This window comes from Trametes versicolor, assembly GCF_000271585.1.
Source record: "Trametes versicolor FP-101664 SS1 unplaced genomic scaffold TRAVEscaffold_1, whole genome shotgun sequence".
Taxonomy (NCBI): domain Eukaryota; kingdom Fungi; phylum Basidiomycota; class Agaricomycetes; order Polyporales; family Polyporaceae; genus Trametes; species Trametes versicolor.
Window position 1 is genome coordinate 3,991,309 of NW_007360321.1, and position 11,752 is coordinate 4,003,060.

Here is an 11,752-nt window from a genome sequence, read left to right on the forward strand (position 1 = left end):
TACATATACACCGTCCCCTGCTGTACATACCGCCGGCCATCCGCACCGCGCGGAAATGAAGATCTAAACATACACACCTGTGCTTTCAGTTACACAGGGTTCATCGCCTGCGTTTGCCATTGTTGGCATCGAGCACCTCCTCCTTGCGCGTTTCCACACGCTGGAGAAACTCGACCTTCTCGAGGTACCCGCCCCCGCGGCGGTTCGCCTCCAGCTCGTCCTTCACCCCTGAGGTGTCCTCGCCCTCGACGTGGGCTCGCCAGTCCATCGCGGACTTGTCGAGCGTGGTGAGCTTCTTTACGGGCTGCTTCTTCGGGATCGCCGCGAGCGTGGTCTTCGGCTTCCGGGGGCCCGGACGCTTCCCTGGCCCTGACGGTTTCGCCGGAGTCGCAGAAGAGGAGGCAGTGGGGGCAGCGCTCTCGCTGGGAGACGCAAGAGGTTGTGCATGAGGCGTGGTAGGCTTGCCGCCGTCATCGGAGGGCTTCCACAGCGGCCATTCTTTCGCTTCGGGCGAGTTTGCGGGTACCTCTTTGATCTCCCTGCGGAAATGAAAGTCAGAACAAGGTCATATGGACGACTGGGTAGTCAACGCACGTAACCTCCTCCCCCGCGAACCTGTATCGCTTCACGATCTTGACCATTTGCGGCGCCGCGGGGGCCGAAGTGGCTTCAGGTAGCGGTGGTGCGCTCAGGGATGCCTTGAATACTGCAAATGCCTCGTCCGCCTGTCTGATCTGGGCAACTCAGGCGGCTGATGAGCATGCACGGGAGAAGGGGCGCACTGCTTCTTGTCCGTGTCCTCCGACGCGTCCGTTCGAGCGCGCTTCGGGGCGGGGACTTCACTGTCTGAGCCGCCATCCGGGCCTGTGCAAAGCGAATCTTGAGCCGCAAGAACAAGCCGCTCTTTATGTGGTCGTCACCTATGTCGTTCGGGGGTACATAGTCCGAGTCGTCGTCCGAGTCCGATGTCATGGCAAAGAGGCGGTGGTGGGGAAAGGCAAGAAACGGGAGCGGAATTGCCGCCGTCTTCGGGGTCGCCCATCAAACTTCCCTGGCCAGTGCTGGCAACTTTTCTTTACATACCTCGACCTCGACCTCGCTCCTCTGTCTCTCTCACACCTGGGTCGTCGTCATGCCCGTAGAGGCCGTCGACAAGCGCCCGTGTGTGGCTGAGAAGCAGGTCCGATGACGTCACGCGTCTGTCGTCTCGCGGTGCGCTCTCTGCTCCCTCTGCTCTCTCTGCTCTCCGACCGCGTCCAAACCGCCTTCGACGCCGCCGCACTAGCGCTCGCACCCTTCCAACCGCGTTTTTGGCGGGCAGCTGGCGTCGTTCCAACGCTCAAAGTCACGTTCTAGCCCGATCTCGCCCCTCCTCACATCCGTTCTGACCGTGCTCGACCGTGCTTTTGGCGGGGAGCTCGTACTCTCGACTGCGTCCCAGCGCCGCCCTTCAGTGCATCCGCTGGCCTTTGCAGCCTGTCCGCCGCTCCTTTCCTCAGTCCCGGCGCCTGTTCCGCTTGCAAATGGCGAGTCCTCTCTGTTGCTCACTCCGCGTGTCCGTCTCTCACGCCGTTCTAGTGCGCGCAGCGATGCCTTTCGACCTGCCTGCCGCACGCCCGCGCTCGCTGGAATACACCCCCCAGCATCCTCCCCCGCAGTGCGGCGACCGCTACCATCACGCATACAGCTCGCCGTCGTACATTCGCGTGTTCAGCGCGGACTCAAACCGGAGCTTTCCTCCGCATCAACGACATCCTTGAAATCGCCCCTCCGCGATTCACTGCCCCGCCCGCATACCTCAACGCCCCTCTCTGGCATTCCGCGAGGACCTTGCTAGGACTCTGACGACGCGTTCTGCCAATGTGCGAACACGCCGCACGCATACTGCGCCCGCCATGCCTCTCCCAAGGCACGAACCCACTGCCGACCTCCGACCGCCTCCCAGCCACCAGCACGTCCCGAAACAGGACGCTGGGCCTCAGGACGTTGCTATCTAGGACTGTGTGTAATTCCAGCCCGCGCCGACGCGAATTGCTCTGACAAGGTCGCGATTACAGCTCCCCCGCGCGCAGAAACGCGTGTCAACCACGCCGCCCGGCCCCGCCTCGCCCCAGCGCTCGCATGCAGCATGCCCGGGAGTATCACGACCGCCCCCTCCGTTGTCGACGCCGTACGACCGCGTCTCCGCCGCGCACGCCGCGCCGCGCCCCGCACGAGCACGCCGACGTTGCACCCCGGCGACGCGTCTCAGGCCTCCGCGGACACGATGACCAGCTCCCGTGGACCAGGGCGCGTATTGCCTGCGCGTCGCGGCGCGATCGAGGGAGATCGATATCGGCTCGTCGCCGATGATTTTCGTGTGCAGCGCCCGTACATTGCGCATCCCATCGCCGTCCCGCCCCGTGTTGCCGCGCCACTGGGCCAGATCACCACTGGGGACGCTGGTAGCGGTCTGTGCTGCGTAGACGCGCTCGCGGAGGCCTTATCCATGGGGACGATCATGCGCACTCCCCCGAGCCCGCCGTGGCGTGTACGTCGACTTTGGACCTCCGTCCACGGCTGCGTCGCAGTGGGCACGTCCTAGGCCGGCGTATGGTCCTGCACGCACGCAAATCACTTTGACCACGTCGTTTTTGTAGACGACCCGCTCAGCGCACGCCAGCCCGGTCGATGAACGATAATCTAAGCCGTCGTGGTCGAGAATAGTCCCTCGTGCTAGCATAAGAGTACGTGTACGTGACCATTCCTACACTAGAGCCTCGCCCTCACGAGTTCACGACCAGACACCTAGGCTACAAAAGTGGCCGTCTCTGCCGCCGGGAACACGTTCCTACCGTCGCAATTTGGCACCTGTTGGACGACGTGAGTACATGAAATACCCGCGACTCCCACTGGTCTGCTCACCTGCCCCACCTGCACCGTGGCTCGTAGCTTGCATGAAGACGACCGCGCCGTGACAACAGCACCACCGCGTCATGGTCAGTAGTGCATATGCAGATCACGATATGACCACTCACCACGGTAACAGAGGTTGCTTCGGCCTCGCCAACGCGGCCAGAAGAGCGGCGGTGCGGTGTGACAGCAACGACGGTAGAGTTGTGCGAAGTACGGGAAAGACGTCGACGGCGGGGTGAAGGAGGAGGGGGAGGGGGGGAGACTTGGTGAATGAGCTCACGGCCATACGTCCACCCTTTTATCCCCTCCCCGCACACGCTTACGCGAGACTGACGCACGGGCCAGGACGGGATGCGATGCATTCCATCCCGCTGTATCCGCCCGGGACGACCGCTGCTCGGCGCGGCGTTGCTGCGGTCTCCAGTACGCCTCTACGCGTGCGCACATCCGGGCACAGAATATAGCCCTGGATGGGCCCGCGCCGCATCCTTCTCAATCTGCGGCCGCGACGACGCCGCATGTCAGGCTCCAGCCGCCAACCCACGCTCGCCGCGCAGGACGTCTCCACGCCGACGTGCGCATCTCGCCATCCCGTCGCGCGGACGTGGCCTCGGACGCGGACACGGGCGTGCGCAGGGACAATACCGCGCGCGGAACACGGCTGGGTTGAAACGCGCGACCGTGTTGACGGCAGGAGGGGCGCGCGTATCACGCCCGTGCTGTGGGTCCAGTTCTGCGGCGTGCGGGCGGGCGAGCCGACGTCGTCTGTATCCACCGCCGCTTGGTGCAGCTTCGAGGAAATGGGCACGGCGGCGATCCGCCATCATTTGTATGTGGAGGGATCCTCGTCAGCGACCACTGGCCATACGCTTGTGAGAGACGCATCCCGCGTGTTTGCCAAACAGCCCCCCGCTCGACTCTGTGTCCACCCCGCTCGACGCCCTCGATCGGACCGAGGCCGCCTCGGGCACTCGTACGACGGGATAGGCGGGATGGAAGGGCCTCTAGCGCGTCCGCTAGTCAAGGCAACCCTGCGCCGGCTCGTCTGCCTGTGCGCCCCCCGGGCCACCCCACATCTGCGCGATTGGCTGGCATTTCGAGGCCGCTGTTGCCGCACGAGTGAGGCGGAGGTGGAGGTGGATACGAGCTGCGTGCTGATCGGACGATGCCCGGCAATAGCACCAGCGGCGGACGTTCGCGGACGGAAATTTCGGGTGAAGCACGAACCTGGGATGCGCCGTAATGTCCGCTTCGAGTGCGCGCAGATCTGCCTCGAAAGATGGGTCGCGACGGGCTGCGATACTCCGGGGTCGCCCCTGGCCGTGGTGAGTACACCTCTGCCCCCTCGAAACGATCTCGAGAGCGGCTGATTGTGTGGGGGACCCGCGTGGATCGCCTATGCAACGTCGTGTTGACGATTGCGTCTGCGTACGAATTCTGGCTCGACCGTCGGTGCCGCCGCACAAGCCGAATTTGGGGCCGGCTTCTATGCATGTCCGAGCCTTTGCGCCGGGTTCCTGCTTGCACGTACGCTTCCGAGGGCACACTCGACGAGCGGCGAGTCCAACTCGGATTTTCCGTCATACGACAGGATGTACCTCTGTTGTGCTACGTAGCTAATGTATGAAGACGGCAGGATTTACGCACCATCGACATCGCAGTCGAGGACTTGCTCAGTGTCGCGGCGGACAAGACTCGTGCGCCGGGCCTGCCCCGACGTTAACGTGCACACGATGCAGCGCTGAGAGAGCCGTGTACGGCGGACTCGAAGCACGTACACTTGTGCGCATGCAGGACATTGCTTGGACCGCGACCATGTCTCCGATGCGATGCTCATCCCGTCCGTGGCATCCGCGAGTGTGTCTGAGGTGAGTGCCGCCTTGTCTCGCTCTCCTACGCTCCTAGCTCACGATGAACGTGTTTGACAGAGTGAATGCCTCGCGCGCGTCGCGCAGGGCTGCCATGCTCGGCGAAGCCGCGGGTGCGACCAATCAACTCGTCTATCCCCGCCACGAAGCACGGTGTCCAGCCGGGGTAACACCACTACGCCTGCACGGCATTTGCGGCGCTCACCGCGCCATATTCCTACTTTGTTCACCATCGCTTATAGCTACTGCGCGGTGTATCCGAGTCTTGACTATTCTCTCATGCATGTAGATTACCAGCGCCCCCGGTATGCCAAATTTCGAAATGCACCTGCGCCCACAACCGAGGGGACCCCGTGCAGAACGAAGGGTGCGTCTATATGTCATATACGCCATACGCTGCACTCTGCAGTGCGGCCGTCCGTGTCGATACCGGGTCGCTTTCAGGTTGCTCCAGAAGCTGCTTCAGTGCAGACCGTCCAAATGCCCTGCATGCCATGGCACATCGCTCACGTTGCCCGGGGTGCATAGGGCATTTCTCGATTAGTTCCACACACCGCTAACTCCTGACATAGTACGCCAGACGCAGAATGCGAGTCGCCATTGTGGCTCGCGGTTCTCGTTCGGGTGCTTCCAAATATATTCAATTTCAGCTATTTCGCAGCAAGATGTCCGCGAACACGTCCCCAGATGCGTAATTACTACTCTCCCACTCTCGCCAGGGCCCGCGGCGACGGCTTCTGCGCTCGCGTCCGGTGCGTACCCAAGTTATGTGCACATTGACGTCGCTGACACCGCTATACTCAGATGACATGGGCACAAAAATGCGAAAAACCTCTACCACGGCGCTCGCCTCTATCTGAGCACACGCCCGTCACCTCGCGTGGGTACTCTCAGCCCTTTGGGACGACGCCGACGCTGTATGAAGACGTCGACCACGCGGGGGCTGCACGGTGCCCGTGCCCAGGCCGACATCCATGTCGACGATCTCGCGCTCCAACGACGCTCTCTGGGACGTTCAAACCACGACGATACGATTCCGTGAACCAGGGGGCACGCCCCCTGCGCGTTTCGTCGCAATCCGAGGAGGTTTAGTTTCGTCAATTTCGACTGATTTCATGTGCAAGTTCAGGAAAAAGACAGAAGATCTTGTGTTCCGCCACGCTCCCGTCCCGTAGCGCCTCAAGATTTGGCAGGTACATTCAATGGCATCCTCGGCACTGTCCTACGGTGCGTTTGAGCGCGCCCGGGCACTTTGAATTTAGTCATCTCGCAACAGGACCGTATTTCTGGCGCGTAGCCATCAAGCACCGGACGCGGTGGCGGCAACCGGCGACAATGTTGACGAAGTTGTCGATGCATCGAATGCGACGCAAGCATGCGCAGCAATGCTACGGGCTCCGCAACAGATGCATAATACGGTACGCGCAGCGGTCACGTCGTTTCATTCGTGCCAAGGGCTTACGTTCGCCCAGCTTCGCAGACCGCGTACACGGCGCCAGCACTCGTCGGAGAAACCCGCATACCGCCTCGACAACGATCCCGCAACGTCTTCTGTGCACACGGCAGGCCCGTGTGCTCTCAAATGGTACCGTCGGGGGAGGGTGCTCAGGTGATTTCACCCTCAGTGATTAAATGGCGCTGCCGACGGACTCGCCTGGATTCGGACAACGGTGTAATGTAAAGCATGTTTGAATAACACATATTTGTGCTCGCAAATGTGTTCAGACACCTTCCTCGAGGTGTTTAGATGCACCCACGGCTGCGTCTTGCCCTCGGCACAATAGGCGACGTGCTCTTGGGATGGAACACGAAGGCACACAGCCTGCTCTTCTACTTCGCGCCGGCAACCTGCTGGTCTCTTGCACGTCGAGAGGTGCTAACATAGACCCTCGCCGCGACCACAATTTCCGCGCTCGCACTCACGTAGGACCTAGGCACGTCGACCAGAGATGCACTGTTGGAGCGCGAGATCCGGGGTCCGAAAGCATGTATTTCCGACGTGAAACAGTGGGTAGGGAACCACACAGTGGGCGGCCCCGGCGTCGCGTCCACGTTCGTGCCCATGGCAGGCCGGAGCAAGCATTCGCACCCGATGCACCGGCCCCCGGCGAAGAAAACGAGCGCTGTGAGCTCCCAAACACCGACAATGCGACGCGCCTCCGCGCAGGCGCGGACGCGCCGAAGCTACGGACGGGGCGCAGGGAGATTAGTGTCGCGAGCGCAGTGTGCTGTGCCATAGACGTGTGATTTGATTCGCACGATCACCCGACATTCGCTCATTGCACACATGAGATGGGCGGGTGCGGGCATGCACGCCGAATGCCTATCCCCAGAGGGCGGCTTGTAACTCGTAAGATGGTGCGGATAGTGCGGAGGCCGGACACTGGATACGTGCGGGGCACACTTGTCGCCATGATGATGATCGGGACATGGGACACAAGATGGCGGCGGAGACTCGAATGAGGGTGCTCCGGAGGGAGACCCATGGAGACAGCAGAGCCTGTGGCTTTCGAAACAGGGCAGCACGGACGAGGCCTGTGATGTAGCACTGGCAACGAACAAGTGCGGCACGTAGCGAGATCGCCGACAGGACGTGAGAGTAAAGGTATTCTGTGGCAAAGAGGATTAACTTGGAGCAAACATATTCCGAATTTGACGCACCGGACGGGGCGCTCGCCGCTCACTTTCGCTTGCGGTGACCCTGCCGCCGTGTCGCATCCGCAACGGCTCCGTCTGCATGGAACCGCAATTGCATCCTGTGGTGCGCGAGCGACTTGATGAAGAGCAGATGCAAGCGTCTTCGCAATTTCTCGAATGTGCTCGCCGCTCTCTGCTCGCGCGCTCCTTTCGTTCTTTACTCCCGCCTTCTCTGTTCGACGAGTTCTGCCCGGCTCATACGCCCCTTCTGCGTGGTCTGTGGGCTGTGGGTCTCGGTAGGTAAGTAGACGCCACCATCTGGTAGTTCAGACTTCACTCACACTCGCGCTTGCAGGTCTCCTGCATCGTTCGGCCCGCGATCGCCTCTTGCCTGCGGCTGCTCTCTGATCTTGTCCCATCTAAGTAGTACGGTGAGCGACCTGTTATTGTCAGTGTCTTGCAGTCGTCTATAGTGCTCACCTCAACTCTTGCCTACCGGGAAGGCAGCATGACTCGCCAGCGCCCCGCAAAGTCCACTTTCCACACGCTGGGGGACACCGCCCGCGGTGCATACGCACGCAAGGAGATGCAGCTGCGGAGCGAGGTGCGAAAAGGGCTGAAGCAGAAATTAGGTAAGTGACTCGCCGGATACGGAGGCGTAGGTAGCTTGTACTCACGTATGTATGAGTGAGACGTGTCGGCGACGTGGACCCCAAGGTGTCGATGCATTGGACCGTGAGCGGCCTCTGCAACAACATCTACCTTCGCCACCGCCTCAAACTGGTCGGGTGGCCGAAGGGGATTGTTTTCGGTGACTTGAGCAAGACGGTGACCGGGCTGGACCGGATCTCGATACTTGTTGAGGCGCTACGGAGCGGGGACCTCACGTTCGAGCCTATCTCGCAGGCCGAGTACGATGCCGCTAAGCAGAACCCGCTGCTCGCGGCGCCCACTCACCTGAACTGTGGCCTGAGGCCGCACCCGAGCCGCGACGACATTGGGAGGCGGCGAGGGAGCAGCAAGGTCGACCCGGCAATCTACCCGCCTCGACATGTGCGAGATGGGCCGAGGTCGTCGAAGGTGGTGTCGGACGAAGCAGAGGCGAGGGCAGAAGGGCCGGAGGAGCCTCACGAGTTGTTCAAGGGCGGGCAGCTGTACGCGGGGCCGCGTCCTGGCCGGTTGCAGATCTTGAACTGACGGCGATGGGGTGTTCACACAGACCAGCAAATGTTCTACTATACATTAGACAGTTGTAATACGACGTCCCAGAGCGTACAAGAGGCGGCGCGTCGAGAGAGGGACTCCGCGGTCGCAAGAGATGGTGGTGGACATGAAGGAAGACGCGCGCGTGCGCATTCCTAATCGGGATGAGATCTGCGCGGCGGTGCACTCACATCTGGCGTCTATTCTGCCTCTCTTCTCCCGCACATCATGCGAGGTCGTGCATTGCTCGTTCGAGCCCTTTCCGGCATCGCCGGCCTTCTGTTCACGATATCGGCTGTTAAAGCAGTAGACTCACAGTCCGAAAAAGATGATGGCGGGTGCTGGACTACACAGCAGTGCCAATGGCGACTGAGTGAGCTCTAGACCGCCGGGAGGAACTGAATTGGCTGCGCGCGTCGCGTATTTGCATGCAACGGCTGCGGAAAGAATTGGTGCGGTGTACAAGATGTTCTGATGGATATGCAGACGTCCTGTCCAGCCCCATTTGTGCTGGGTCGGGTGAATATCTTGAGGAGCAGTGTACCTGCTCCTGAAGGTGTTTACCCACCTTGCTCACAATGTGGCTGAAAGCAGAAGCTTTTGTGGCTGAAGCGACTTGAGTAAAAGCCCAGTGATAAACTAAGATTAGAGCAATGTAAGGCCACAGTGTCAAGCAAGAGTGCCATTCAAGCGAGCGGGTGATATTCCAGTACAAACGAACATCAGAAATTACTTGCCAGGCTGATCAGATGCGCTTAGCTGGAGATCACACATCCCTCTCAGACGTGAACTGACTTAGGTACAGGCGGGTCGCTCGTGTGGCCTCCCACGCTCCTGTCTCCCTCTCCCACCCCATCTCCTCCTCCTATCCTGTCTCTCCCCAGCTGGCGCCCTCTGATATCTACTGCAGATGGTGAGCAGCAGGCATCTCTACCACTGTGAGATCAGCACACTTACCAGTTCAGACAGCAAGATCATTAGCTCTGGGGGCTGAGGGGATAGTGCGAGCAGATTCGGACATATTCGAAGGTATGTTGATTTTACCAGTGGGTGTAATGGCATACTCACAGGACGCAGGACACTCTGACATGGTACCACCGACACACCATTTTTGCATGCTCACGTCGTGCGGATAATCCCGCCCGCACGAGGGATGCGCATGGCCACACCTCATCACGGAGCCCCCTGCCGCTCACCGACGGTCGCGCGCATCCCGCCACAACGCTCGTACGCGCCCTCCCTTCGCACGACGGGCGAGCCGTGAACGGTTCGGCGTCTCGTTCCCGCAGCTCACGCGGCGTCCGGCGCATCGGCCGCGCGAAGATCCCACGCCCACCGCGAGGAGGAGCTGGGTGGAAGAGGCTGGCGACGGGGCGTCGGTTGCTGCTCGCGCCCGGGCGCGGTCCGTGGGCGCCTTCGGACGCGGGGCCGCGGAGACAACACCGTACCACTGCGGCTGTGCAGGAGCGAAAGGTCGGGCGAGGTACGCGGGGGCGCGGGTCGATCGTGGATCTCGCGCCGCTGCTGCGACGCATCGACGGGGACAGTACGCGATGCGGGTGTATTCTCGAGAGGGCGCGAACGGCAAGGTGGTCATCGTGGTGCGCGAGGGGCGGGGCGCATATAGTCGATGTGCGCCAGCGGGGACAGAGACGTACCGCGAGGGGGTGGCAGCAAGGCGGAGGGAGTCGAGGTTCGCAACGGTGAGACTGGCCACTTACCTGTCCTCGGAGACGTGGCGGGCCGGATCTGCAGGGAGGTCGTGAGGAGGGGCGAGGCGGGAAACGTGAGAGACGGTGCGCACTCTTCCTATAGATTCTCGACTCAATGCCAGACTGAGCGCGCGCGGCCAGCTAGCCTGGAAGCCAGGATGGCGGAAACTGACCGGGAGAGGGCGGCGGGCCGGAGTACGGGAGGGGGGGAGGGAGAGACTCAGAGAGATCGCGAAAGGCTGTCGAGAGTCGAGAGTCGAGAGACGGATCGCCGCTCTCTCGATGTCAGGGCCAGCGCCTAATCCAGCCGCGGCTACGGTCCCAAACGCGCCTTCGGACGTGCGCGCAGCACGTACGAGCGTGTATTAGTGTCTGAGGGCGAGGTAAGTACTGCACCTGCTCTTGATTTCCACGGCCGAAGGCTGATTTCGCGAAGAGGCAGAGTTCGCGCGCGCGCAAGTATGAGCCGCAAGCAAAGGAGGGCGCGAAGTCGAGTACAGCAGACAGACAGACGAGTCGCGGGGGTGCATGTCGTATGTAATGTACAGTAGCACGTCGTGGTCGAACGCAGAGGGTCCCGCGCCCGCGCTCGCGAGCTGTGTGCCCGCAGACCCTAGACGCCCGCCCGCGCGCCCGCGTTCTCCAAGTACGCACTCTGCGCGCGGCCTCCTGTGCAGCGTACGACTTCACCGCACTGTGCAATATATCCCTACTCCACCGCACTGTGCAATATATCCCCCACTCCACTCCCTTACCAAGCAGTTCTCTCCGGTACTCCCATGTCCGCGAGCAAGGCGATTCCAGCGTCTACCGTACACGCATGTCTACCTCATCGCGAGCGGGAGCACGATCTTCTCGCCACAGTCCACAGTGCCGGGGTCGCCTCTCGCGCGCACAAGCACAACCCCAACCACCCCGAACTCGCCCGCCCGGTCGGCGCTATCCTCGTCCCTCCCGAGCTCCCCCGGGTTCGCGCGCTCCTCCACGAACCTGCACGGCAGCTCGAACAGCATCGGCTCGCTCGCGCTCCCCGTGACGCTGCCCGCGATGGCCCCCGCCGTGACGCCCCCGCAGCCGTACCGCGACCCGCGCCCGGCGGTCAGCGCGTACTTCACGATCGCGTGTGCGAGCGCGACTGGGGCGAGTCTGACGCGCTTCACGAGCGCGCCGGATGTGTTCTCGGTGAGCCAGAGCTGGGGGTGGAAGTCGAGCTCGCTGCGCGCGGAGGAGTATCTGGAGGTCGATGCGGAGGGCCTGCCTGCGGCGGTGGTGCTGCCTGCGAGGAGGGAGGTCAGTTTGCGGGCGACGGTGGTGCTGGGCGTTGTGTGAGGGGCTTGTATGCGCGTTGTGTCTGTTGTCGAGTTTGCACGAGTACTGTCACTAATCGGTTTGTTGTATATTTTGTCTTGTTTCCTCTTGTATCACGACCCTGACACG

The 11,752-nt window shown here is 61.7% G+C and overlaps 3 protein-coding genes across 3 annotated transcripts; 2 read left to right on the forward strand and 1 right to left on the reverse strand.

Annotated features, from left to right (window-relative positions):
• Window positions 1-100: 100 nt before the first annotated feature.
• On the reverse strand, window positions 101-641 carry TRAVEDRAFT_112216 (uncharacterized protein; the record flags this gene model as incomplete). The annotated part of the gene is made up of 2 exons (XM_008035061.1): window positions 101-539; window positions 595-641. 2 exons carry the CDS (start codon window positions 639-641, stop codon window positions 101-103), a joined length of 486 nt encoding a protein of 161 aa, XP_008033252.1.
• A 1,487-nt stretch (window positions 642-2,128) lies between these two features.
• Window positions 2,129-2,584, forward strand: TRAVEDRAFT_42458 (uncharacterized protein; the record flags this gene model as incomplete). Its single annotated transcript, XM_008034047.1, has 1 exon — window positions 2,129-2,584. One exon carries the CDS (start codon window positions 2,129-2,131, stop codon window positions 2,582-2,584), a length of 456 nt encoding a protein of 151 aa, XP_008032238.1.
• Window positions 2,585-7,908: 5,324 nt separating this feature from the next.
• TRAVEDRAFT_42459 (uncharacterized protein) lies at window positions 7,909-8,597 on the forward strand (the record flags this gene model as incomplete). The annotated part of the gene is made up of 2 exons (XM_008034048.1): window positions 7,909-8,032; window positions 8,089-8,597. 2 exons carry the CDS (start codon window positions 7,909-7,911, stop codon window positions 8,595-8,597), a joined length of 633 nt encoding a protein of 210 aa, XP_008032239.1.
• Between the last annotated feature and the right edge of the window lie 3,155 nt (window positions 8,598-11,752).